The sequence below is a fragment of the Dipteris shenzhenensis genome, chromosome 8 (genome assembly GCF_047967505.1).
Source record: "Dipteris shenzhenensis isolate YYH24624 ecotype China chromosome 8, Dip_SZ_1.0, whole genome shotgun sequence".
Lineage (NCBI taxonomy): Eukaryota > Viridiplantae > Streptophyta > Polypodiopsida > Gleicheniales > Dipteridaceae > Dipteris > Dipteris shenzhenensis.
The window spans coordinates 46665342-46691032 of record NC_141603.1 but is presented as its reverse complement, the minus strand read 5'-3'; the positions used below and the strand labels follow the sequence as shown (position 1 = coordinate 46691032).

The following is a 25691-nucleotide window of genomic DNA, read 5'->3' as shown; positions in this document are numbered from 1 at the left end:
TGTACTCACTGTCTATCAGTATTTCAGATTCAATGATTATGCATATTCAGGATGCAAGTACGCCAAAGGTGGCATGGGATACTTTGGCTAAAATGTACAGCACAAATACGCAGGCCAGGAAAATGCAGCTCAAGCAGGAGCTGCACAATGTGCAGAGAGAAAATATGAGCATCAATGCCAAAACATGAAGGTGAAGAAAATTGCGGATGCACTTGCTTCCATTGGGTCGCCAGTGGATGATGATGATTAGTTTCTGTAGAGCACTCTGCTAAGCAAACTCAAATTCTTCCTATGGAAGGTGCTGCACAGGTGGCTCCCAGTGAGGGGGAAATTGATGAAGTGGCTATTTGTGTCTCCGTTATGTCCATTCTGTGGGATTGCTATGGAGAAGTTCCTTCACCTATTGTGGGGCTGCCCGATAGTCCATGAGCTATGGGTGAAGCTCGGGGTCTCACTTCGAGCCAGTGGTGTGATGATGAACTTCTCGATTGCTGTCAATTGGCGTATGGCTTTGCTAGGAGAGCTGAGCAAGCTTCCTTCGACATTGGCCTGTGGTTGGCCACCATTGCTCAGGGCTGCTATTTTGTGGGCGATCTAGTCGGTTAGGAATTGGCTAGTCTTTCGAGACTCTATTCCTATGGTCTCTAGACTTTTAGCTCTAGTTTATGAGTGTAAGGAAAATTTTCTTGCGTTGGGGGCGACAACCATGAAGAAAGACCTTGTAGTTGGATCATGCTAGCTTTTAGTATCTTCTCCTTATTGCTTCGATAGGGTAGGCCACAGGCACTTGGCCCTTTATGATGGCCAAATTTTTTGTACTTAGTCCCTTTTTTCCGAGCCTCTGACCTCTTCTATTAATATAAGCCAGCAATTTCATTATTAAAAAAACAAAAACAATATGCCATGAGTAGAAATTATTTAAATTAACATGGTTGTGTTATAGACTAAAAGAGCTTCAAATATGTCTTTACACCTTGAAATTTGGGTAACACATGAAAAAGTTACATTAATATGAAAGGAGATGGGTTTTCATATTTTAGTGTATTTTTTGTTTTACCCCCCTCACCCAAAAGACCCCCCCTCCCTTGGGCTTCACATATTACAAAAAATATGTACAAATCTTAAAATTTTGCATATTTTTCAAAGTATATAACTTATATTTTGTGGGAGGGAGGAAATGAAATTTTCATATTTTTCCCTTGCATAGTTAAAATGTTTAAAGGAAATCCATGCATATTATATATGGACGTGGTCCCCCCATACCTTGGATTTTGGACGAGGGTAGTAACATATTACATATTGAGTTGGCGCCCTAGGGATGTCAGCCAACCTGGGAAGAATGTTGTTTTTCCCATCTCCAACGGGGCTCTCAAATGCTACATCCTGGCACCTATTTTTCCACGACATTCTATGGGAACAATACGGGAGTTTGCATTTTCTAGCATTTCTATTGGTTGGCGCTAGGCGAGAACACGCTCTAAGTCAAGCAACATCCAACACTTATGGATTGTCCAGATTGTCCACTACTAAGTAATGGCCTTGATGTTATAGGTAAAAGTATATGTCCTTGGAAGTGGCAACAAGGATAAAAGCTACCACTCCTTATAAAGTATCTTTGTACTTTACTTTTCCACCAAAAGCACATCTGTAGCAAGGCGGCAATTTTCCTTACTGTGTGGAATTGCAAAAACCAATTAGCCCAATTAGCTTTTGTCTCAAGTGTGCAAACTGCGGCGAGACCCTCTATCATGCTAAGCTGAACCTGAGGAGCTTAAGTTGGTTACGCTTTAAAGACCCACTACTGATTCACATCCCCTTGTCGAGGTTAGGGGATCGTGTTTAAGTCTTTATTGTAGTTGCAATGTAGGCCATGAGCATTAGCTTACTAGTTATGGCCAAATTTTGTATGGTCTTTTTTTGGCCTACCACGAGGAGGCCTAAGTGAAGGCAACGCTCAATAGAAGCGAAAATACATCTTTATGTAATTCATTTTGGCCACATTTTTGCGGGATGGTGATTGGTGCATGCCCCCAACATTTGTAGCCCCTCGCTCTCTCTGTCTCTCTCTTCAATTCTCTCTATGTGTGTGTGTGTCTCTCTCTCTCTCCACCCCTTTCAATTCTCTCTTTGTCTCTCTCTCTATGTTTTCAATTCATCATCTCAGCCCTCTTTGGCTATTTGGATGTTGTGAATGATTTATTATCATTCACCTTGTTTGGGGTTCACCACCGAGGTTATAAGCTTAGGCGAGCCACTAAGTAATTAACCACAACTAATCGTTTGTTGGGCTTGGAATCTGTAAGGTGCGAGGCTGAGGATTTGAAGCTCTGTGGATTCTTGGCTATGGCGGAATTGCAGCTTCCTTTTGGTGTTGCTTTACCAAGCCGACCATCACGGAAGCTATGGCGGCACGGCGACGACGCGGTTAGAAACTGAGTCAACAGCACGTTGTGCACACGCGCAAACAGCAGTTTAAGGCATGGGTGCAGCTTCTGAAACTCATCCCGCAAGTTTCCTGCCCTCACCGATCTTTCGAATTCTTCGAGTCCCCTCTTTGATGCATTCATTTCTCACATTCTCTCTCACCCCCTGCACTTCCTCGCTCCGCCTTCTTCAGATCTCGCTTTTCCTTTGTACGATCGTATTATTTTGCCCCTGTCTCGCGCCATTCCGTCAGATTTTTTGTCTCAGAGACCACATCCCGTCCGTTTCCCTGTGAATCGGGAGTTCTTCCCTTTCTGTTCCATGTCCACCATCACCACCCCTTCCATCTTGCCCAACCCTGTCCAGGATTGCGCAGACCTGCACCGCGCTTTCAAAGGTGCGTTTGCTTTCCTCTCTGCACTAGGAAATATGTTCGGAGTAGGCATGGAAACTTAATTCTTACGGATGTGCTTCATTTTTCGTTATACATGCCCTTGGGAGCAGTCTCAAAGCTCCCAGGATGTAGGGCGAGTTCTTTCTAAATGACTACAAGCTTGCAAACGAGCAGGTTTCGGCTGCGACGACAAGAAGGTAATTGAGATTCTGGGTCATCGAAATTACGCGCAACGCCACGTACTACGCCAAACTTATCGAAACCTGTACGGGGATGACATTTTGCATAGACTGAAATCTGAGCTCCATGGCAATTTTGAGGTAAAGCCCGCACATGGCCAGATTCTTTCGTTGCTACGTTTTCGTCGTTCCGCTTCTTAAATCTGTACTGACGCGTCTAACATTTTGCTTGTGAAGAAAGCGGTGCTACTTTGGATGGAAGATGCAGCCGACAGGGATGCAGTTATCGTAAGAGATGCTCTAAAGGGATGGGGTACCAATGATAGAGCTCTTATAGAGATAATATGCACGAGGACTTCATCGCAGTTGCAGGCAATCAGGCATGCTTACAACACTAGATTTGACCGATCTCTTGATGAAGACATTGAGTCAGATACAAGCGGTGATTATAAAAAGGTAATGTTCATCTTTTGGAGAGGGTGATCACCTCAGTATTTGTATTGTTCTTTGTTCATTGCAATATTCGTTGTAAGCAGGTAAAACTTTTATCGTGTGTTTTTCTACAAGAATAGATGAAGGTACTATAGAATTGAAATGGGGAACTTAATATTGAAAGGAGGAAAATGAGAGGAAAATCTGTGTAGTCTTAGGATACATACGAAAGGCTAGAGTACAAATAGCTTGGTGATTGTTGATACAACTTTTTCGATTTCTTATTAGCTGATAACATTGCATCTGAAAGATACCTACGCAATGGTTAAGCTGAGGATCTCACTTCTTGTAGGGTTGCACATGTGTCCATCTCACGGGCAAATTGTTAACTTGTTCTACAGCTGCTTCTGGCCTACCTCAATGAGTACAGAACAGAAAATCCTCAAGTTGACATGCACCTTGCACAGGCAGATGCCAGGGATCTTTTCAGGGCTGGGGAGGGCAGGTTGGGCACTGATGAGGCAGCCATTGTACGCATTTTAAGCACCAGAAGCTCAGCACAGTTAAATGCCTCCTTCGGTATTTACAAGCAAGTCTATGGTCATGATATAGAAAAGGTTTGCAACCCCCCAATCCCCCCCGCCTGCTCCCCAATACTCGCGCTTTTTGCAATGAAGTCCAAGTCTATGTGATGTCAAAATTTTGCTAGTCCTGCTACCATTACTATTAGTTTAAGGAATACATAGCAAGACAACTTTTTTCTTGAAGTAATTAAGTGTTTTCTTGAGTCGTACGAGGTATAATGCATAAGTATGCAAAGCAAGGGTGTCACTTTTGACGGAATGCATTTTTGTAGGCTATGAAGCGAGAGACTTCTGGTGATTTTCAACATGCCTTAAGAGCTATAGTAAAGTGCGTGCATTGTCCAGCAAAATATTTTGCAAAGGTGACATTCCATCCACACTCTGTTTTGGGCAGCAACAAGTACATGTGACATTCCATCCACACTCTGCATGCAGTGTGAATGCAACCATTGAGGCATGAGGAAGTTTCAGCTTAGACCTAGATTTAGAGTGCTACCAACATGAATACAGTCAACGACTTGTTTATCAGGATCTATACAATGCCATGAAAGTTTCAGCTTAAGGTTAGGCTGCTACCGCGTTGAGATATTCAATTGAGATATTCAATTTCTAACATGGACTTGTTTTGCAGGTGCTATACAAATCCATGAAGGGACTTGGAACAGATGATGACTCTCTCATTCGGGTAATGGTAACTCGTGCTGAGATAGACATGCAATACATAAAATCGGAGTTTATTCGCAAGTACAACAAACCGTTGGAAGAGATGATTTCTTCTGATACGTCTGGTAGCTACAAAAAGTTTCTTCTAATACTTGCTGGAGGCAGCCATTATCACTAGTGCTAGATATCGCTTTACAAAGTTGTCATCGATTAACGTGTGTTCAATGTGATGATACTTCATGTGGAAAGGCATTCTTGTAAAATGAGATGTCAATACTTTAGATGCAACCATGCTTGTAAATTACATTAGCAGTAACATCACACCTGTGAAGTTCTTTATATGTAATAGTTCTTACGGATTGGCCTCGCCAAGATTCTTGTTCCACTTTTATCCAGATGTATTATATTCGTACATGTTGCAAAGGCACCTTTTGCATGATGATTCGTTATTCGTTTTCCACCGACTCTCCTGGCAGTCTATTCCAAGGCTCGAGGTTGTAACATATGTTCTTTTGAAGGCAAAAACTGACCATGTTCTCATGGATGCATGTGAATTGTTACCTCTGGATCAGGTCCGGCAGGCTTAAAAGAATGGTCTGTACGTAGCATTAAATGCATAGTTAAGTATAGCCCTTTGAATCTGCTTCTTCGGCACTAATATCCATGTGGATATTGCACGTTAATTACCACTCTCCTTTATTTTTGAGGTACCGTCTGTTACATCGGCTATTGCACGTGAATTACCACTCTCCTTTAATTTTGAGGTACCGTTACATTGGCTGTTCGTAAGACATTTCACTGTATGTGGTTTTTGCAAAAATACATATTGAACAATTAGTGTCTTAATTTTTCAGAAAATTCCACCTACGTTTTTACTGTCTGTCCCACATCGCATTCTAAATAAATTTTGTTATAGAGAGCCAGTTCAATACTCCTTAGATCTGAAATATGGGGGGAACCAGTCATACCTCTTCTCCCATTTACAAGCCAAGGAAACACCAAATCACTTTGTGCTTTTTGTATATGTCCCTTCTATGGTTTCCTTTTGGGTGTTGGGGTGGAGAGAAGAAGAAGAAGAAGAAGAATATATTATCGTCCTCTGAAGACCAAAACCGGCCTATGGGACCTGAGCAATACAATATCACAAGTACATGAAAGCTCCTCCCGAAGATGGGAGGGTGGAAAGAGAAACCACCTTCTAGGATTCAGGTGGATTCCTATGCTTGAAGAGCTTATACACAAATGTTCCTAAAGCTGAAGGTGACCCTTTATGGAGCAAATCAGCCAGTTTGTTATGTCCCTCAAGGAGGTGATTGAACTCTTCCCTAATGTGTGCATAGTGAGGGCATATCATTACCATGTGTTCTTCTGTTTCAACCATACCTTGATCACATAGTTGGCATATTCTACTCTCCCTTGGCATCTTTTTCCATCCCCCTGTTTCTATTTGCAGCTGGTGTGATCGGGTGCGAAGTGAGGCTAAAGCCCTCCGTTTATGCACTGCTATAGGTGTACATATGTACTTCTGCGTTGTTGTCTCCCTTCCTGTATAAATTGACCAATATTCGGGGTTGATATATGTGCGATAGTACTCAAATTTATCTTTGTTTTTTGCTGTTTGCCATTTCCTGTGTAGTGCATTCAGCAGGTCATAATGAAAAGCCTCTTCATCAATCTCCTCTGAAGAGTAGTTTAAATACTCTTCTACTTCCCACTTCTTGAACCATTTTTTTAGGTCCTGTGCCCATCCGGATGTCAAAATCTTGCCCTTGTTTGTCTTTTGAAGCTTCTGACTTTCATTCCATGCTCTCTTTGGTAGCCTTTCATTATCCATGCACTTGACCTTTGTGATGTATCTGAGTACTCTCTTCAGAGCATGTAGCTCTATGGGTATACATCCTGTCTCTAGGAGTAACAAAGAGTATGGTGTAGTAGCCTTGATGCCCAGGTGCCTCCTAATGAAAGACTTTTGCATTTTCTCTATCTCATTCCACGTTGATGGAGATATACTCCCACCCCATACCTCTACTCCGTAGAGTACTGTCTGTATCACATATGCCCCAAAGATCATATTTCGTACTTGCCACCTTCTCGTATTGCTATTGTTGCACTCATTTTCAAATTGGAAGTATTTTGCCCATCTTGCATCAAGTCTCCGTTGCACACAGCTGTTCCATCTATTATTGGCGGGGATTTCAATACCCAAGTATTTGAATGAGTGCATTGTCTCAATAGGTTGTCCTTTATATAAGATTTGGAGGGGGCTGCTTGGCTGTATAGTCTTGACTATCATGAGTTTAGTTTTGTTGACATTAATAGCCATCCCACTCTCTGCACAAAATATGCTGAAGATATCCATCATTTTTTGCATCTTACTTTCACTATCAGTGAAAACAACCACATCATCTGCGTAAAGAAGCAACCAAATCACGAGACCTGCTAGATGAGGGCTGTATAACTCATCTTTACATGCTTCTTCATTCACCAACTCCTCAAGTCTATCAATGCATAGGCCGAACAAAGTGGGTGAGAGCGGACATCCTTGTTTTACCCCCATATTACTATAGAACTCTTGTGACATCCCATCCTTACATTTTAGTTGACATTTTACTTTCTCATAAAGTCTAAAGACAGCAAACCTTATTTCCTCGGGCACCCCTATGCATTCCATTCTCTCCCATAGCACATCCCTAGGCACTGTATCAAATGCCTTCTTAAAGTCAATGAAACAACAGAAGAGTGGCTTCCCCTTGAGGCGGCTTTCCTCCATCAAAACTCGAAGAGTGACTAGGTGATCCATTGTACAGTGTTTTGGTCTGAAACCAGCTTGTCCCATTGCTCTTTTATTTTCTTTCTCTGCCCAAGCAGAGGTGAGTATTATTTTGAACTTCTATAGAGGGCAATGCCACTATGGGTGGCTTCATACTTTGATTTTGAGTTTAAAGGATATCTTTATTGGCCAGTAATGATATACTGGACGAAGCACATTGTAGTTTTTGTCTATTCGGGTCCCCTCACTTCGAATGGCATAAACTTTGTGCCAACATTGGACAACCTTCAAACTTTGATTTTGAGTTTGAAAGGAAAGTTCGAAGCACATTGTAGTTTTTGTCTATTCGGGTCCCCTCACTTCGAATGGCATAAACTTTGTGCCAACATTGGACAACCTTCAAACTTTGATTTTGAGTTTGAAAGGAAAACTCAACCTTCAAAGTTTGAAAGGAAAACTCAACCTTCAAACTCAGATTTTGAGTTTGAAGGTTGAGTTTTCCTTTCAAACTCAAAATCAAAGTTTGAAGGTTGTCCAATGTTGGCACAAAGTTTATGCCATTCGAAGTGAGGGGACCCGAATAGACAAAAACTACAATGTGCTTCGTCCAGTATATCATTATTGGATTCTTGTTTAATGATTGAGCCAATTGATTATCACAATATATTGTTGTTAGCTTTGTGTCATTAAAATAATCTATTTTCGATAGTATCTTTAGAGCCATATGGGCTCACATGCACCTATTGTGAGTACCTTCACAAAGTAAAATTGCACATCCTAGTGTAGATCTCTTGGTCCCATGATTTGTTGCACAATCACTATCATAGTATCCATGCAAACTTAGATTACTTCCTTAGTGTTTATTCAAAATTGTCTTGTGCCTTTGATCAAGACTCTATTGGCTACATACCAATGAGAATGTTTTGGATTTGTCCTAAATTATGAGAGTACACTTATTGAATAACCAATACTTGGCCTTATAATAGTCGGATCTATAAGATTCAATGAGCTATCAATAGTACCTACGATTGACTTAAGGAATTTTCCTAGATTCTTGGTAAGTTTCAAATCCTGCTTCATGGTAGTGGTTGGGATCTTGCAATTCACCATATGAAACTTTTTCAGGATACTATCCACATATTTTTGTTGGGTCATAAAGATGATGTCTAAGTCTCTCCAAAACTTAATGCCAAGACAATAGTGCATCTTTTATGTTGAACTCTACAATTAAGTCTTGTTTCATCTTTATGATGAAACTTCCATTGCTTCCTTAGCACAATGTGATCATCTACATACACCTGTACCAAGGCCCATACCGACGAGGAGTAGTAGAGTGAAAGAAGTGGAAGGAGGGGAACAACAAGAAGGAAGTGGTGTGAGAAGGGATATTTTTTTAGATTATTAAATGATGCAAAAATGAAAATTTGTAAAATAATGTCATACTTATTTTTGTATTTTTTGGAAAAAGAAAGACTTGTGAAATTGGCCGAATTCACATCACTACTTTGCTTCCCACCTCCAACTTACGTCCTATTCCATTAAGGAGCCATGAAAGATGCCACATTTATCTCGTTTGATTAGATTAAAAAGTGGGCGGCGTTCTTTTCTAAAATGTTATCACTTTACAATGACTGCAAGTTAAAATTATTAAAGGAGGTCCTTTATTTATCCTCTAGTACAATGAAATGCTTCTTAAGGCTAAGGACTTTTTTAAGGTCGGTAAACCTAATTCTCTTGGTTGTGTTTAACATACCCTGGTAGTTGTCATATATACTTAATTTTCAGTATCCACTAAGAAAAGTATTTTGATATCTAGTTGGGACACATTCCATCTGTTGTATGTGGCTAGAGGTATCCAAAATCTAATGGACTCCATCTTGGCTATCGGTGCATGAGTCTCATCATAACCTTGCCATACTATTGTGCAAACCTTTTGCACCTAGTCTATCTTTGTATCTTTCAAAGCATCTTTTTCTTCATTCATGTTTGTCATTTTAGCTTGTCAATTGCATCCTCAAAGTACAGTAGCTCGCTGTAGCCATGATGGTAGTCATAAGAGCATAGTTGGTTCTTTCAACTTGATTTCCTTTGCCTTTCAGAGCATATCAACCTACGTGGTGATCTCCATTCTCTTGTAGATCATCTCTGTTGTCTCTCTTCTAGAGACTCTTCTGGCAATGTTGGCTCTTCTTCATCAACTTGTGACAGGTATCTTCTCATTTTAAGACCTACACGATAGAGGACCGCAAAATCTTATACCAGTAGGCTAAGAGAACCCAGGAAGCAGGATGCTTCCGAGGATACGATGGCCCAGGAAAAGTCAAGGAGGTAAACCTGGCGCCAGAAGGGACGGAGCCACAACCAATATACATAGCATATGACCTCACCCCCAACGAGAAGCATGCCTTAATTACCCTCCTCCGAGAGTATAGGACTGCATGGCCTGGAAGTACATAGATATGAAGGGTGTGCTCGCTGAATTCATGCAGCACACTATACCCATGATAGATGACATCCGACCAGTGCGACAGCATCCCTATCCTATGAATCCCAAATATGCTCTCATAGTGAGGGAGGAGATCCAAAAACTCATAGATGCACAATTCATCTATGAGATAGAACATAAAGACTGGGTGTCACCCATTGTGATAATCCTGAAGAAGAATGGAAACATTTGACTATGCGTAGACTTGAAAAAGGTCAATGCCACTACAAGGCGCGACCACTACCCATTGCCTTTCACGGAGCATGTTCAAGAAAGAGTAGCCGAGAAGGAAGCTTATAGCTTTCTAGATGAAGTTTTCGGGGTACAATCAGGTATCCATCGCCCAGAAGATCAACATAAAGCCGCCTTTGCTACTGAGTGGGGTGTGTATGCGGCCAAAGTGATGATATTTGGACTCACCAACACGCTCGCCACATTTCTGCGCGGCTGATGATCACCGCCTTCAAGGAGTACCTAAGGGACCTCGTAGAAGTCTTCTTGGACGACTTATGCATAAATTCAAGATGGGATGATCATCTAAAATACCTAGAGCTAGTCCTTGAGAGGTGCAAGTTGTACCGGAGATCCCTAAATCCTCTCAAGTGTCAATTTTGGGTCGGTCACAGTGTGTCCAAGAATGGCATCTCCAAGGATTACAATTAGATCAAGCTCATTCTAGAGTTGCCTCCCCCCACAAAACGCCAAGGGAGTGCAGCGGTTTACATGCCATGTGGGTTACTATCGAAGATTCATCCGTTCTATGTAGACATAGCCTAGCCATTGTACAAGCTACTAGTAGTCTTTGAGTGGACCGAGGAATGTCAAAGAGCCTTCAACTTCCCTCAAGCTAGCTCTAGCCATAGCACTATTATTGCGGGCCCCGAACTAGAATCTAATATACCACGTCCACATAGATGCCTCAAACTTTGCCATCCGATGCATGTTAGCCCAACCAAGGGAGTACAACGTGGACTACTTGGTGTACTTTGCTAGCCGATGTACTTTGCTAGCTGGCAATTAAACCTTGTCGAGGTTAATTTACACTACAACAAAGATTGAAGGCCTGGCCATGGTTTATGCAGTTAAGAAGTTTAAGCATTACTTGCTAGCCAACAAGTTCATCTTTTTTGTTGATCATCAAGCACTACTATACCTAGTTAACAAGCCCTACATGACAGGACACGTAACGAGGTGGATGATAGTCCTCCTAGAATTCGACTTCAAAGTCGCAGTGCGCAAAGGAAAAACCCACGTCCTAGCAGACCACCTCTCAAGGATTCCCAACGAGGAAGCTCCAACGGGAGTCGAGGATGACCTCCCAGATGCTCCCCTATTTCTCATTGACATAATTCTAGAATGGGCAGCCAAAATAGGCCACTACCTGGCAAATGGGTTACCCTTGGACAAATTCCTCAAGAGGGACAGAACCCACAAACTTATTAAAGATGTAGCGCCATACCAACTAATTGTAGGCCAACTCTACCGCATGGACAAGGATGACATCATACGCAAGTGCGTGCGCGAACATGAATATATCGACGTGCTCAAAGAAGCCCATTCAGGGATAGCATGCCGTCACTTTGCCCCACTAGCATTACAGCAGATAAGGTGTTACAGGCAGGCCTCTGGTGGCCAACTCTCTTTGGAGATGCAGCTAAGTTTATCAAGTGATGAAATCCCTGCCAAAGAGTGAAAATCCCACATAAAGCGGATATGATGCCCCTAATGGGAATATTAACCTATCAACCTTTCAAGAAATGAGGCATAGATTTTATTGGTCCTATAATTCCAACAACTAAAGGAATAGGGTTAGATACATTATCCTGGCCATAGATTATTTCACCAAATGGGTGAAGGGACGAGCCACAAGGAAAGCTGATGCGTGGTCCATAGCTAAGTTTCTATATAAACAAGTCATTACACGGTTTGGGTGTCCCTTGGAACTAGTCAGCGATCGAGGAACTCATGTCCTTAATGAAACCATAGCGATCCTAACTAGCAAATTTATGATCATACATAGGAAAACATAGGAAATCGATGCCATACTATCCCAGGGCAAACATCCTGGTCGAGAGCTTGAACAAAACATGTTGCACGATTATAACTTGCACAATTGAAGCCAGTCATACCGACTGGGAGCATGTTGAGGGGTAACTCCACCACCCCACTAGCCACTACCTCCAGAAATAAAATATATAGTTTGTAATTGAAAAATGGTTAGAATTGTCTCCAAGAACTCTCTTGGATTTTGTCTCTACAATGTATGTAGCCGAATGTATGTAGCCGACAATTATTATCGGACTGCAGTCTGACTGAGGTATTAGTCTATTTTCGGCTCAAGCTGAGCTTAGTTGTTGTTCAAGTAAATATCAAGAGGAGAGACTTTTGTATTAAGCTCTCCTGTACCTTTGAATGTCTGAAAATCTATCTGTTGTCTTTCTTTTGAGTTATCTACTCTGTTTCCAACTGTGTATTGTTCTTCGAAATCGCATTGCTTCTGGTTGAATTTAGTCAATTATTTTGCATTGTGAGTTAATTGGGAACACATTTGGCGATCCTACTCAACATTTGAACTCAGAAACAAAGAAGATTGGTGCAGAAAGGTGACGCAATCAGACAACATTCCGGTTCAACACAGAACGAGGTGACGAGTAGACCGCTTCCCCACAACAAAGAAACGAGGACGACAGCTATAGACTGCAATACAAGGAAAGCACAGAAAGAACAAGACAACTAGTACCACTACAACAACAACTCAGATCCAAGAAAGAGCAACAATAATACGAATTCATTCCACCTCACAGGGAGTCGCAAACAAGCCAAAGAGCAATATGACTCAAGAAGCGGATGAGCCGATTATCAACAAGCAAAAGAATTTGGATCATTGCCTTATAGCCATCTCTCCGGATCATCACCTTACAGCCATCCCGCCAAATCGTCGCCTTAGAGCCATCCCACCAGATCATCGCCTTACAGCCATCCCGTCGAATCTTCGCCTTATAGCCATCCTGTCGGATCATCGCCTTATAGCCATGCTACTAGATCATCACCGTATAGCCATCCCGTCGAATCGTCACCTTCCTGACATCCCGTCGAATCGTCGCCTTATAGCCATCCCATCGGATCGTCACCTTACATCCATCCCACCGGATCGTTGCCTTACTGCCATCTCGCCGGATTGTCGCCTTACAGCCATGTCGTCGGATCGTTGCCTTAAAGCTATCCCCCCATCCGTTGGGATATTGAAAACTATAAAAGGACCCCTCAACCCCCCGGATAGTCGCCTTAGCAAAAACAGTCAGTCTCCATCAATTTTTTTGCTAGAATTTCCATAGCTCCTTGCCTCTTTCCCTACTGCCCCCTAACCACAATTTGAATGTCCTTGCCCTCGTCCTCCTCTACAAACTAACTCATTACTCACCTGTCCACTTTCTTTCTAATGGATCTAGAAAATGAATTCTTCAAATTCGGAAGGGACCTTAGTCTCCACCCCCCACATCCATCCATTGCTCACCAACCCATCTGAATCCCAAAGCACACCCTGACGGTCAATCAGGATGCCATCCGACATCCTAGCAACCAAACTACAAACCAAGGAGGAGATCACAATGCAATAGACCTCTCAAGAGCCATTAGCAGTGGCCGCCACCCATCCTCGATCGTCCAGGAAGCATGCACCAACACCAATATAGGGGGAGTACAAAATTGTAAGGTCATTGGCACACTCTCCGCTTGGGGAATAGCAACTCAATGACTGTGTGATCCACTCAAAGTACATCTATGAGGGTCAGGATTACACCCCCTATTACCATACCAAGCGCTCCATGATCTAGAGGTGCAAGCCTCTTTGGTGATGACAGGCCTCCCCGGGGAGGTCACTAAGAAAGATTTAAGATAGCACGTACGATCAACAGAAGGGGTTTTATATTCTTGTGGATTTACAAAAATATACATACTTGAGGGGTTTTTTAATTCAAAAAGTAAAATTTTCATACATAAGGGATACTTTAATTATTTGAAAATTTAAAGAAGCGGTGAATATAGTTTATAAAAATCCATAGGTAGGGGGTTTTTTTAATACTTGTTGATTGCACATGCTATATGGGGTTTTTACATATTGGCACCCCGGGCAGGCCTCAAGCCATTTGTGGATCAACTGCCATGTCACCTCAACATGAAGCTACTTTGGGAGTTCCTCAGCGCTTACAACTCAAACTCTAATGGCGGCGTTCTCCGCAATGCAACAGGGACCCCCCACTTCCACCACCTCAATGTGGATGTAGTGCATTTGGCCTTTGGTCTATCGGTAGTGGCAGAAAAGTACTCGCTATGTCCTACTTCTCCCTCGAGATTTAGCCCGCCAGCCTCTCCCTAGTCCCTACCCCTCTGATCTTCAAGCCTTAGCCCCCCACCCCATTCTCTTGAACTTTCAGGCATGGTGTCGAGTAATCACCAAGTCCACCAATTATCCACAGGATGACGACGTGATGCAACTTGCCGAGCCTGACAAATTAAGCCCATGGGTCTGTGCTCCCGAAAGCATCCAAGCTGATATCGATTGGATGTAGACCTATGGCCGGGCTTTGGTAGTTCAAACAACTCAAGGGCATTTAATTGCCTATCGCTCTACAACCTACCCAAAGCTCTCACAAGTGGCACTAATGGAGTTGCATAATAGGCTTATTGCCTTCTCATTGGAAAAAATCTTTGCTTTGTTGTTATTGTTGCTGTTGTTGTAAGGACAATTCTTAAGCTTTGAGAAAATTAGCAAAGCTTAAACACTTAGAAGTGATTGTGTACTAGAATTGCCCTTCCCTAAGAAGCATGGGAAGAGCATGTCCTAATGCTTTAATTTTAGACAATATCTTTGCAAGATTTTCTATTCCTTTATGCCACTATTTGCTCAACTAGTGTGAAGGCATAATCTGAGTAAGAGAACATTTTTTACATGTGCCTTTTTTCATTTGACATACAAAATTCCTAGCGATGTTTTTTTGGTTGTGCTTTTCTTGTAATCACAATATCCAAAGGTTCCCCATTGAAGATCCATTCAAAAGTAATAAATGAATGACAAACTTTGGAGGGACATGACATTCATATAATGTTAGTACTCAGCATGTAATATGGCAAAAGTCCTTTGGAATAACGTTACTAGAGGTTATTCCTAACCATTGATTTTGCTAGAATTGAATTCAAACCTAGTTTGCAATGCTCAGCTTGCAGAGCGTATACCACTTGGCCTCCAGTTGTGAAGACTTTTATGAGGGAAGCTAACTTTGGGCATTTTTCAAATGCAATCCCATTTTCTCACTTTACTTTTTGCATCCTCTTGAATTAAGCCTCTTCAGTGTGTGTAGATTTTGTTCCACATAGATTAAGATGGAGGCTCTTGTCTTCTTCTCCAAAAGTATCAAGGCCTTGTGTGATAAGTTGAGCCTTTGTTTGAAAAGTACTAGGTAATTCTGCCAACCGTAATACATATCATACAACTTGATCAACTACTTAAAGGTGACAATGCTCTCAATGGAAGTGGAATGGAAGAGGGTGAGAGAGAGGGAGAGCTAGAAGAAAGTCACACTAGTTTTGGTTGGTGAAGAACACCCTAATCTTCTATGTCATCCATATGTGTGTGTGTGTGTGTGTGTGTGTGTGTGTGTGTGTGTGTGTGTGTGTGTGTGTGTGTGTGTGTGTGTGTGTGTGTGTGTGTGTGTGTGTGTGTGTGTTTGAGTATTGTACATAAACGGGGTTAAGGCACAGTGGCCTTTAACCCCCACAACCTCCCACTTAAAGGCCAATGTGCCATTAAGGGAGAATGGCCAATGAGCATACTATACAATGCCCATCAATACATTACAATACTCAAATCGCTAACTAGGTAGACTCTTCGTCAACATATCTATAGGGTTATGATCAGTATGAACCTTGACAAGCTCTATGCACTTGTCCTCAAGTACCTCCCTAGTGAAATGGTACCTGACCTCAATGTGTTTGGTCTTTGCATGAAAACATGGATTCCGTGCTAGCTCAATAGCACTCATGGATCACTATACAATGTCGGTACACCTATATGAATCCCCAAATCTCCCACTAGCCGATCAAGCCATATATCCTCCTTGCAATCCTCTGTGGATGCAATGTACTCGGCCTCTATCGTAGACAAAGCAATGCAATTTTGTGTGCGAGACATCCACGACACTACACCACTTGCAAAGGTGAACACATAACCAAAAGTGGATCTTCTACTATCCACATGCCCTGCATAGTCTAAATCGGTGTACCCAAGTACACGCATCTCTCCTCTGCCAAAGCAGATGCACATCTCCTTGGTACCCTTCATGTACCTCATGTGCACTTAACTACCCTCCAATGCCTCTTTCCTAGATTAGCCATATACTGGCTAACAACCCCCACTGCAAATGCAATGTCCGGTCTAAAAGCTATCATAGCATACATAAGACTCCCACTACAAATGCAATGTCCAATCTAGTAGCTATCATAGCATACATAAGACTCCCAACCGCTAATGCATAAGGAACCTTGGTCATCATGGCCCTCTCCTCATATGATTTGGGATTATCTTCCTGACTCAGTTTCACATATGGAGGCAATGGAGTACTTATAGCCTTCCCCCCTCCATATTGAAATGCTACAATACTTTTGTAACATACTCCTATGAAAGTCAAAGGCTTTTCCTAATCTGGTCACGCATGATGCACATATCAAGAATATGACTTGCAAGTCCTAAATACTTCATGTCAAAGGCCTCATGCAACTTGTCCTTCAATGCATCTAGCTCATAAGTGTTCTTGCTAGCCAATAGCATATCATACACATAAAGTGCCAGGAGTATTTGGTTATTATCCTTAGCTCTTTTAGTGTAGAGTCAGTGATCAATCTCACTTCTTTTGAAACCTTGGGGACGAATGAACGGATCAAACTTCTGATACCATTCTCTAAGCGCTTGCTTAAGGCCATAGAGACTCTTTTTTAGCTTGTAAACCAAATGTTCTTTGTCCTTTTCTTCAAAGCCTTCTAGTTGCACCATGTAAGTTTCCTCAGGCAAATCCCCATGTAAGAAAGTTGCCTTGACATCCATCTTCATAAGCTGCATATCCTCACTACCACAAGTCCAAGTACGCATCTAAGTGTGGTTATCTTCACAACCAAAGAGAAGATCTCATTAAAATCCACACCCTTCTCTTGCTTGAACTCTTCAGCAACCAAACGAGCTTTGTACTTGGGCACATCATCACCTGTGACCATCTTGTAGAGCCATTTACATGGCAATGCTTTCTTTCCATGTGGCAAAAAAACCAAGTCCCAAGTCTTATTCTTCATGAGTGAGCTCATCTCTAATTGCATAGAATACTCCCACTTGCACTGATCCTCGTGCATCATAGCCTCTCTATAGGAAGAAGGCTCCCTATAATCAGTAAAGCATCACATAGTTTGCCTCTGGAACAAACCCTACTAGACACTCTAGCTGATCTTCTCAAGGTCATTTTAACTTGCTGTCCCTCCTACATATCAACCACATTTGGCTCATCATTTCCACCAATAGATGATCCATCATCTGGCCTTGATTATGTACCTATGGGACTACCTAGTGGCACCATTTCTTGCACGTTCGTGTTAGATATCAATGCTCCACTCTCGTGTAACTATACGGGAACCAGCTAACTCTACTTGTAAGCCCCCCATATGAGGAGAAGGCATTTGAGTAGCTCGGTTATCCGGTAGGTCCTGGTTTGGACACCAGATGGGGGCCATGTGTGGCTTGATGGCTGGACGGCTTCAAATAGAGTTGGCACACCGCCAACTAGGCTACATGCAAGTGTGGGAAGACATCCCTTGACTGACTGCACTGAGGGTAGATAGAGCATTTCCTGGGGCAGCCCACTCTCGGGTTGCTGGGCCCGTTTGGAGCCTCAGATGATCCCGGATGGCTTTGGGCCAAACGATAACCGTAGGTTAGTTGCTCTATTTTGCACACTGGTTCTATCGTATGGTCGGTGGCATATTTTGGGACCGACCCCTAGTCGACCGTTTTGGGTGGATTGGGTCGGTCACCCAATTGAGCCTAACCGACTACGACTGGTGGCTATATAAGAGCAAGCCCATGAAGCCCATTTCATCACAAGCTACAGCAACCCTGATTCCTTAGCATCCAGCCTCCATCTTCTACCATTTCCAGCATGCCATCGAAGCTTCTTTCATAGGAGCGCACAGTTGGGAGGCAACGCCATCTATTGTATCAGTTCTACAGTAATCAAATTTTTTATTCTCCATACTATCTTGTTTTCTCTCTTGCGTACGAGATCCTGTTATCTATTGAGCACAGACGTATTATTTTCTTACATGGTATTAGAGCCTGGACTCTAGCAAGAAGATTTGGTAGTGTGTTTCTGTTTGCGAGAAGATTGTGAGAGATGGCCCAGCCCGCAAGACTGCGAATCCCACTGTTCGGCAAAAGCGAAAAGTTGGACGGCTCTAACTATCCACTCTGGAAGTTCAAGATGAAGACCATCCTAAGTGCATACAAGCTTTGGGACACTACTACTGGGGTGGACGTGAGGCCGGTTGCGAGACCGGATCCAGCCAATGCAGGACAATAAATAGTACGAACTGCGGATGAGATTCTCGCGTGGATAAGAAGAAATGCAGATGCGCTGTGTTCTATTGTCTTCAGTGTTAGTGATTCCGTCATGGCGTTAATTCAACATGTCACCACAGCGGAGGAGGCATGGACGGTCTTGAAAAATCAGTACAAGACCATGAATCAGACGCGGATTCAGAATCTAGAGACTCAACTCACGAACGAGAAGTTGTCTGAGTTTGAAGCGGTAGAGAAGTTCATCACCAGGGTGAAGAATCTGCGCAATCAGATGACTGCGATTGGCATCACCATCACCAACAAGAATCTAGCACGAAGGTGCATATGGATTCTCCCACCAAAGTACGACGGTCTTGTTATGGTGTTGAATACGCAGAACGGAAATCCGCCCCTCAACTTTGAGGATTTCAGCGTGATACTTCTGGAGGAGGAGATGCGTCAAAAGACGAGGACTGGAGAAGATTCGGCTTTCTACGTTGGATCAAAGAAAGGTAAGGGTAAGGACTCTGGTAACCCATCTTCTTCTAATGATAAAAAGAGAAAGAAGAAGATCAAGTGCTTCTATTGCAACAAGGCAGGGCACACGCAGAATGAGTGCCAAAAGAAGATTGCAGATGAGAAGAATGGAGTAAAGAAAGAGTCCAGCAACAGTGCGCAGGCAGTACCAATAGAGTTGTTCGTAGCAATTGAGGAGATTTGCACGGAGGCAATTTATGTACCTGTGGATGTACCGTGGATCATTGACAATGGTGCATCGTGCCACATGACTAGTCAGAAGGATTGGTATACCTCTCTACAGCTGGTAGGGAATGACATCCTGGTAGCAGTTGGCAATGATGCAAAATGTCCAGCAAAAGGAAAAGGTATGATTGCTCTCAAGTCACATGGAGTTGTAAAACAGTTGTCCGATGTTCTTTATGTGCCAGATATCAAGAGGAACTTCTTGTTCGTTTTTGCGATCATGGATCGGGACCTCAAAGTTCAATTCAATAAGAATGGTGCACAGATCCTGGATCTTCAAGGAAAGGTCGTTGGTAAAGGTACACGGCGCAACAACATTTACGAACTCTCAACTTTCAGTGCTTGAGCACATGTGAAGAACACTAAGCTGTGGCATGAGAGGTTTGGTCATCTAAACCATAGTTCTTTGAAGGAGATGCATATAAGTGGAATGATTGCAGACCTACCAGAAATTTCAAATCTACCCGATGTATGTGAAGCTTGCATGATGGGCAAGCAGCATCAACAGCCCTTTCCTAAAGAGGCCAGCAGGGCAAAGGCTCCTCTAGAGCTCGTTCACACGAACCTCTACGGAAAGATGGAGACGAAAGCTTTGGGTGGTTCCTACTACTTCATGACGCTGATCGACGACTACAGTAGAAGGATATGGATATACTTCCTGAAGACTAAAGACGAGGCTTTTAGTAGGTTCAAGGAATGGCATGTAATGGTCGAGAAAGAAACGGGGAGGAAGGTGAAGAAGTTAAGATCAGACAGAGGTGGAGAGTTTACATCAATTGAATTCGAAAGTTACTGCAAAAGTCACGGAATCAAGAGGTAGAAACCCCCGCCACATACATCATAGCAAAATGGAGTAGCAGAACGCAAGATGCACGTCATCTGCGAAATGGGCTGGAGTATGATGAAAAGGAAAGATTTGCCAAAGTCTCTCTGGGCTGAAGCATGTAACACTGCAGTTTACATCCTGAATTGTAGCTACACGAAGGCTGTGAACGGGATGACTCCATTGCAAGCCTGTTCTGGTAAGAAACCTTCATCTGCACATTTCAGAGTTTTTGGATGTGACTCTTTTGTGCATGTCCCTGATGCTACCAGGACCAAATGGGAACCGAAGAGTCGGAAGTGTATTTTCTTGGGCTACAGTGAAGAGGCAAAGGGTTACCATCTCTATAACCCTGTTACCAAGAAGGTAATTGTAAGTCGCAATGTGGTCTTCTCAGAACAGCCGCATCAATTGGAGGAGGATGCTTCCTTCCCAGACAACCAGGACCAGGATATCCATCTAGTACCACCACTAATAGCAGATCGAACTCCCCCAACGGTGCTTGGGAGGATTTAAGACAAAGAAGATGAAGAAGAGCCTGCAAAACCACAACGGCAACGACCATTCCCGAAGTGGGTAAAGCAGCTTTTTGACGGCAGAGAACCTCCAGCCATTGAGGAGGAACCATCTAAACACCGCCGGTCCAAGAGATTAGAGGAGCAAAGAAGAGTGCAGGAACACTTGGTCAACTATGCTTTGATGACAGAAGTGATCCGTGCTAATGAACCCAAGTGTCTTGAAGAGGCACAGGGCGATGATAGGTGGATGGAGGCTATGCAGTCAGAGTATGGCTCCATAATGAAAACAACACTTGGGACCTTGTGGATCGACCACCAAAACACAAGGTAATCGAAACCAAGTGGGTGTACAAGACCAAGTACAAGTCCGACGACACGTTGGATAAGTACAAGGCTCGGCTCGTGGCAAAAGGATTTGCACAGGTACATGGTTTTGATTATCAAGATACTTTTGCTCCCACATCTCGACTAACCACAATTCGCAGTGTTTTGGCTTTAGCTGCCCAGGGAAGTTGGCCCGTGTTTCAGATGGATGTGAAATCCGCCTTTCTGAATGGAGATCTCAAGGAGGTAGTATATGTGGAACAACCACCAGGTTTTGAGATCCCCATTTCAGAAGGTAAAGTCTGCAAATTGAAGAAGGCACTTTACAGGCTGAAACAGGCCCCACAAGCGTGGTACCAGCGAATTGATGCCTACTTTCTGCAAAACGGGTTCAGGAGGAGCCCATCTAATGCAAATTTGTATATCTTCAGAGAAGGAGGCAGGTGTATGATCGTGGTCCTTTATGTGGGCGACCTTGTCATAACAGGGAACCATGAAGAGAAGATCTCGCAGACGAAGCATTTGCTAGGAAGAGAGTTTGAAATGACAGACCTCGGACTGATGCATTTCTGTTTGGGGATTGAAGTTTGGCAGGAGCCGAAACAGATATTCATTTCACAACTAAAGTATGCTGGAGAGATACTGAAGGCATTTGGCATGGCTGAGTGCAAGACAGTTGGTACCCCTATGGAGGTTGACGCGAAGCTCTCAAACGAGGATTCATCACCACTAGTGGACGAAGCGAAGTACACAAGGCTTGTGGGTAGCTTGATTTACCTGTGCAACATACGGTCGGACATCAGTTTTGTGACTGGTGTACTAAGCAGGTTTTCCAATAAGCCCTGGGAGAACCATTAGAGGGAAGGGATGCGGGTGCTGAAATACATCAAAGGCACACTTGATTATGGCATCACCTATACCAAGGGCAACATCTTGACTGGATTCTGTGACTCGGATTGGGCAGGAAACGTGGACAGCAAGAGATCAGTGACAGGGTACTGTTTCTCACTTGGATCTAGAGTTGTGTCATGGGTCAGCAAGAAGCAATCCACAGTTGCTCTTTCTTCTACCGAGGAGGAGTACAAATCTGCATGCTTTGCTTCTTGCAAGGCAGTGTGGTTGAGGAGGATTTTGGGGGACATGGGTGCAGTGCAGAACAAGCCTACACAGTTATCATGTGACAATCAGAGTTGCATGGTGATTGCAAAGAACCCGGTGTTCCACGCTCGCACAAAACACATTGAGATTCAATATCACTTTGTACGCGAGCTCATCATGGATGGAGAGGTCGACTTGGCGTACTGTCCGACTATAGAGAATGTTGCGGACACCTTCACGAAGGCTCTTGGAAGAGACTTGCTGGAGAGGCATCTTCATCGACTTAGCATTGGGCTGAAAAAGTAAGTTCACTTGTGGGTGGACATTGAGGGGGTGTGTTAGATATCAATGCTCCACTCTCGTGTAACTACACGCGGGAACCAGCTAACTCTACTTCTAAGCCCCCCATATGAGGAGAAGGCATTTGAGTAGCTCGGTTATCCGGTAGGTCCTAGTTTGGACACCAGATGGGGGCCATGTGTGGCTTGATGGCTGGACGGCTTCAGATAGAGTTGGCACACCGCCAACTAGGCTACATGCAACTGTGGAAAGACATCCCTTGACTGACCGTACTGAGGGTAGACGGAGCATTTCTCGAGGCAGCCCACTCTCGGGTTGCGGGGCCCCCGTTTGGAGCCTCAGATGATCCCGGATGGCTCGAACGGAGATTTAGTTGCTCTGTTTTGCGCACGGGTTCTATCGTATTGTCGGTGGCCTATTTCAGGACCGCCGACCCCCAGTCGACCATTTTGGGTGGACTGGGTCAGTCACCCAGTTGAGCCTAACCGACTACGGCTGGTGGCTATATAAGAGCAAGCCCGTGAAGCCCATTTCATCACTAGCTATAGCAACCCTAATTCCTTAGCATCCAGCCTCCGTCTTCTACTATTTCCAACACGCCATCAAAGCTTCTTTCATAGGAGCGCATGGTTGGGAGGCAGTGCCATCTATTGTATCAGTTCTACAGTAATCAAATTTTTTATTCTCCATACTATCTTGTTTTCTCTCTTGCATACGAGATCCTGTTATCTATTGAGCATAGACATTGTATTATTTTCTTATAGTTCGGTGCATGGACAGCTCGATTTCTATCAACATATGCGCGTGTATTCACATTCTAGAAAGTGATTCTCCTCATTTCCACATCCCTCATGGATGTCTTATGTATCTTCTTCTCATTGAAGACCACATCACGGCTTCGTATGATCTTCTTTGCTTCTAGATGCCAAAGACAATATCCCATCTCTTCACTTTCACCATAACCCAGAAAGATGCATTTCCTAGACTTAGGATCTAGCTTCTTTCGAAGCTCTTTTGGCACATGTGCATATGCCTCATACCCAAATATATGCAAACTCTTACTAGGTGATCTATTGATCACATGCAGTGCATTCTTCATTGCCTCAACCCAAAAACCACCAAAAAGACTTGCATTGGAAAGCATACATTGCAACCTTTCTTGAATGGTACAGTTCATCTTTCCTGCAACTATATTTTTCTCTAGAGTATGAGCGGATGTGGGCTCCCTCTTGATTCCACATGTATCACAAAAATGCTGAAAGTCATGAGAGAGATACTCTCCACCATTGTCAGTCCGTAGGCATTTAAGCATTCTACTTGACTGATTTTCAACCAAAGCCATCCATTTCCGAAATGCCAGGGACACATCACTCTTTCGAGCCATAGCATATGCCCACACTTTTCTAGTTGCATCATCAATGAATGTCACATAATATTCAATCCCGCCTAATGATTGTGTTGGCATGGGACCACATACATCTGAATGCACCAAATCAAGCTTTTCAAGCTCTTTCTTTGCCCTTTTTCTATGGGTTGATTTAGTCTACTTCCCATAGAGACAATGCTCACAAAATTCAAAGTCATAAAAACTCAAATGCAGTACATAACCCAAACGGCAATAGAGAATGTCATTGTCACTATCACCAAGGATTGCATTGATCTCCTTGATCTTCACGTTTCCTTTGTCCTCCCTTGGACTCACTTCCTTCGTATTTTCACCCCAATTTGCATTCTTTTTCTTATCCTTTTGCTCTCTTTTTAGCTTGTAGCAATCCTTTTTCATGTGGCCCTTCTTGCCACAATGGTAACACTCAATGTTCCATGCCCTGGATTTGCTATGAGACTTCCCTCTTTCTTGGGACTTCCCCCTGAACTGTGATCTACCATTTTCACATTTAAGGCTACATCCTGCTTGTTGCCATCCATAGATTTCCATCTAATCTCCTTGGCCAATAAGCTACCTACAACATCATCAAACTTCAATACTCCACCAAACACGTTGGTTAGAAATTGATGAAATAGAGAAAATCATCTCCCCCATCAACCTAAACTTCACTTGGAGGGATTGCCCAGTTGAGTGCGCAGTTCTCTTTTACTGTTGGTTGCAGATGTTCTTGCAGCATTGTATCTTTAATCCATCTAGTATACTTGGTCAAGTCGAACATCATCTCATCCCATACAAAATCCAAAACCGCCGCCGTGGATCCCTACATGCACACATCATGCTCTAGATTCACAATGATGACATTGATAGAATATCCAATGAGATAGTGGCTCATATACCGAGAAATGGCTCTGTAAATATGATGGCATAGATCAGCTGTTCCAATCCCACTTGCATGAATTGGTTAAAACAAAACAAATCCACAAATGTAGAAAATCATGCATAGGGCAATTAGGCAAGGTCAAACGCAAGGATGGGTTTCCCTTTGATACATAACCAAATCCTTTTGCCTCGATCAATAAAAATACTCAAAGGTGGCTCTACTATCATCTCGGGTATGAACAGAGGAACATTGTCCTGTACCATTCAACCGTGCTGCTACTATGGGGTGCGCACATGAACATCCAATGCATTACAAACTCTAGAATCTCACACTATCTTTTGGAGTACACCATGAAAACTGAACCAATGGGGCAATTAAACCTCAATATTGATGATGCCAAAAGATTGGGCCTAAGTAACCTAGATCCAGTCAAGCTAAAGATCATTTCAGCCTCTGTTTTGACTAAGCCAACATCACCAATAGAGGCAACCCTAAATGGCTTGCAAAAATCCATCATCAGGCGCGCAGCGAGGCGGTATACTACATAGACCCCTCGCCACCCACACTCTGACAAAAGATTATGAAACAACATAGGTACACAATGATGCATCTGATAGATCTATATTGTGCTCGCATCCGAGATTGAAGCCATCACATTTTGTGCCTACCATACAAATTACACTGTAGAGAAGCCGGAGAGGGCAAGGGATAGACATATAGGCATAGATGCTCTCCATAATTTTATTTACCAATCAACTAATGTGGTCCACTTCATAGAATACCATCCAAGACATCATACAGAGGGTTTCTTCTTCAATGTCCTCCTATGTCAGGTGCGCTTCATGACCGAGGCCTCACTCATATCAACAGAAAATACAGCACAATCATACTTTGATGAATGCCACATCAGAGGCATCATCAAGACAGAGGATGACTTGGAAATGTAATACACCCAATGCCATCAAGACAAAGGATGACTTGGAAATGTAATACACCTAGAGGATGACTTGGAAATGTAATACATCAAGCACTAGCTACTAGTAGCAGAGAGGATACAACAAATAATGAACATGGT

The 25691-nt window shown here is 43.1% G+C and overlaps 1 protein-coding gene across 1 annotated transcript; it reads left to right on the top strand.

The window, feature by feature from the left end:
- Nucleotides 1-2296: 2296 nt before the first annotated feature.
- Nucleotides 2297-5163, top strand: LOC147899592 (annexin D5-like). Its single transcript, XM_087378507.1, has 6 exons — nt 2297-2821; nt 2993-3138; nt 3235-3453; nt 3831-4046; nt 4286-4375; nt 4645-5163. Exons 1-6 carry the CDS (start codon nt 2746-2748, stop codon nt 4852-4854), a joined length of 957 nt encoding a protein of 318 aa, XP_087234633.1. The 5' UTR covers nt 2297-2745; the 3' UTR covers nt 4855-5163.
- The last annotated feature ends 20528 nt before the right edge of the window (nt 5164-25691 follow it).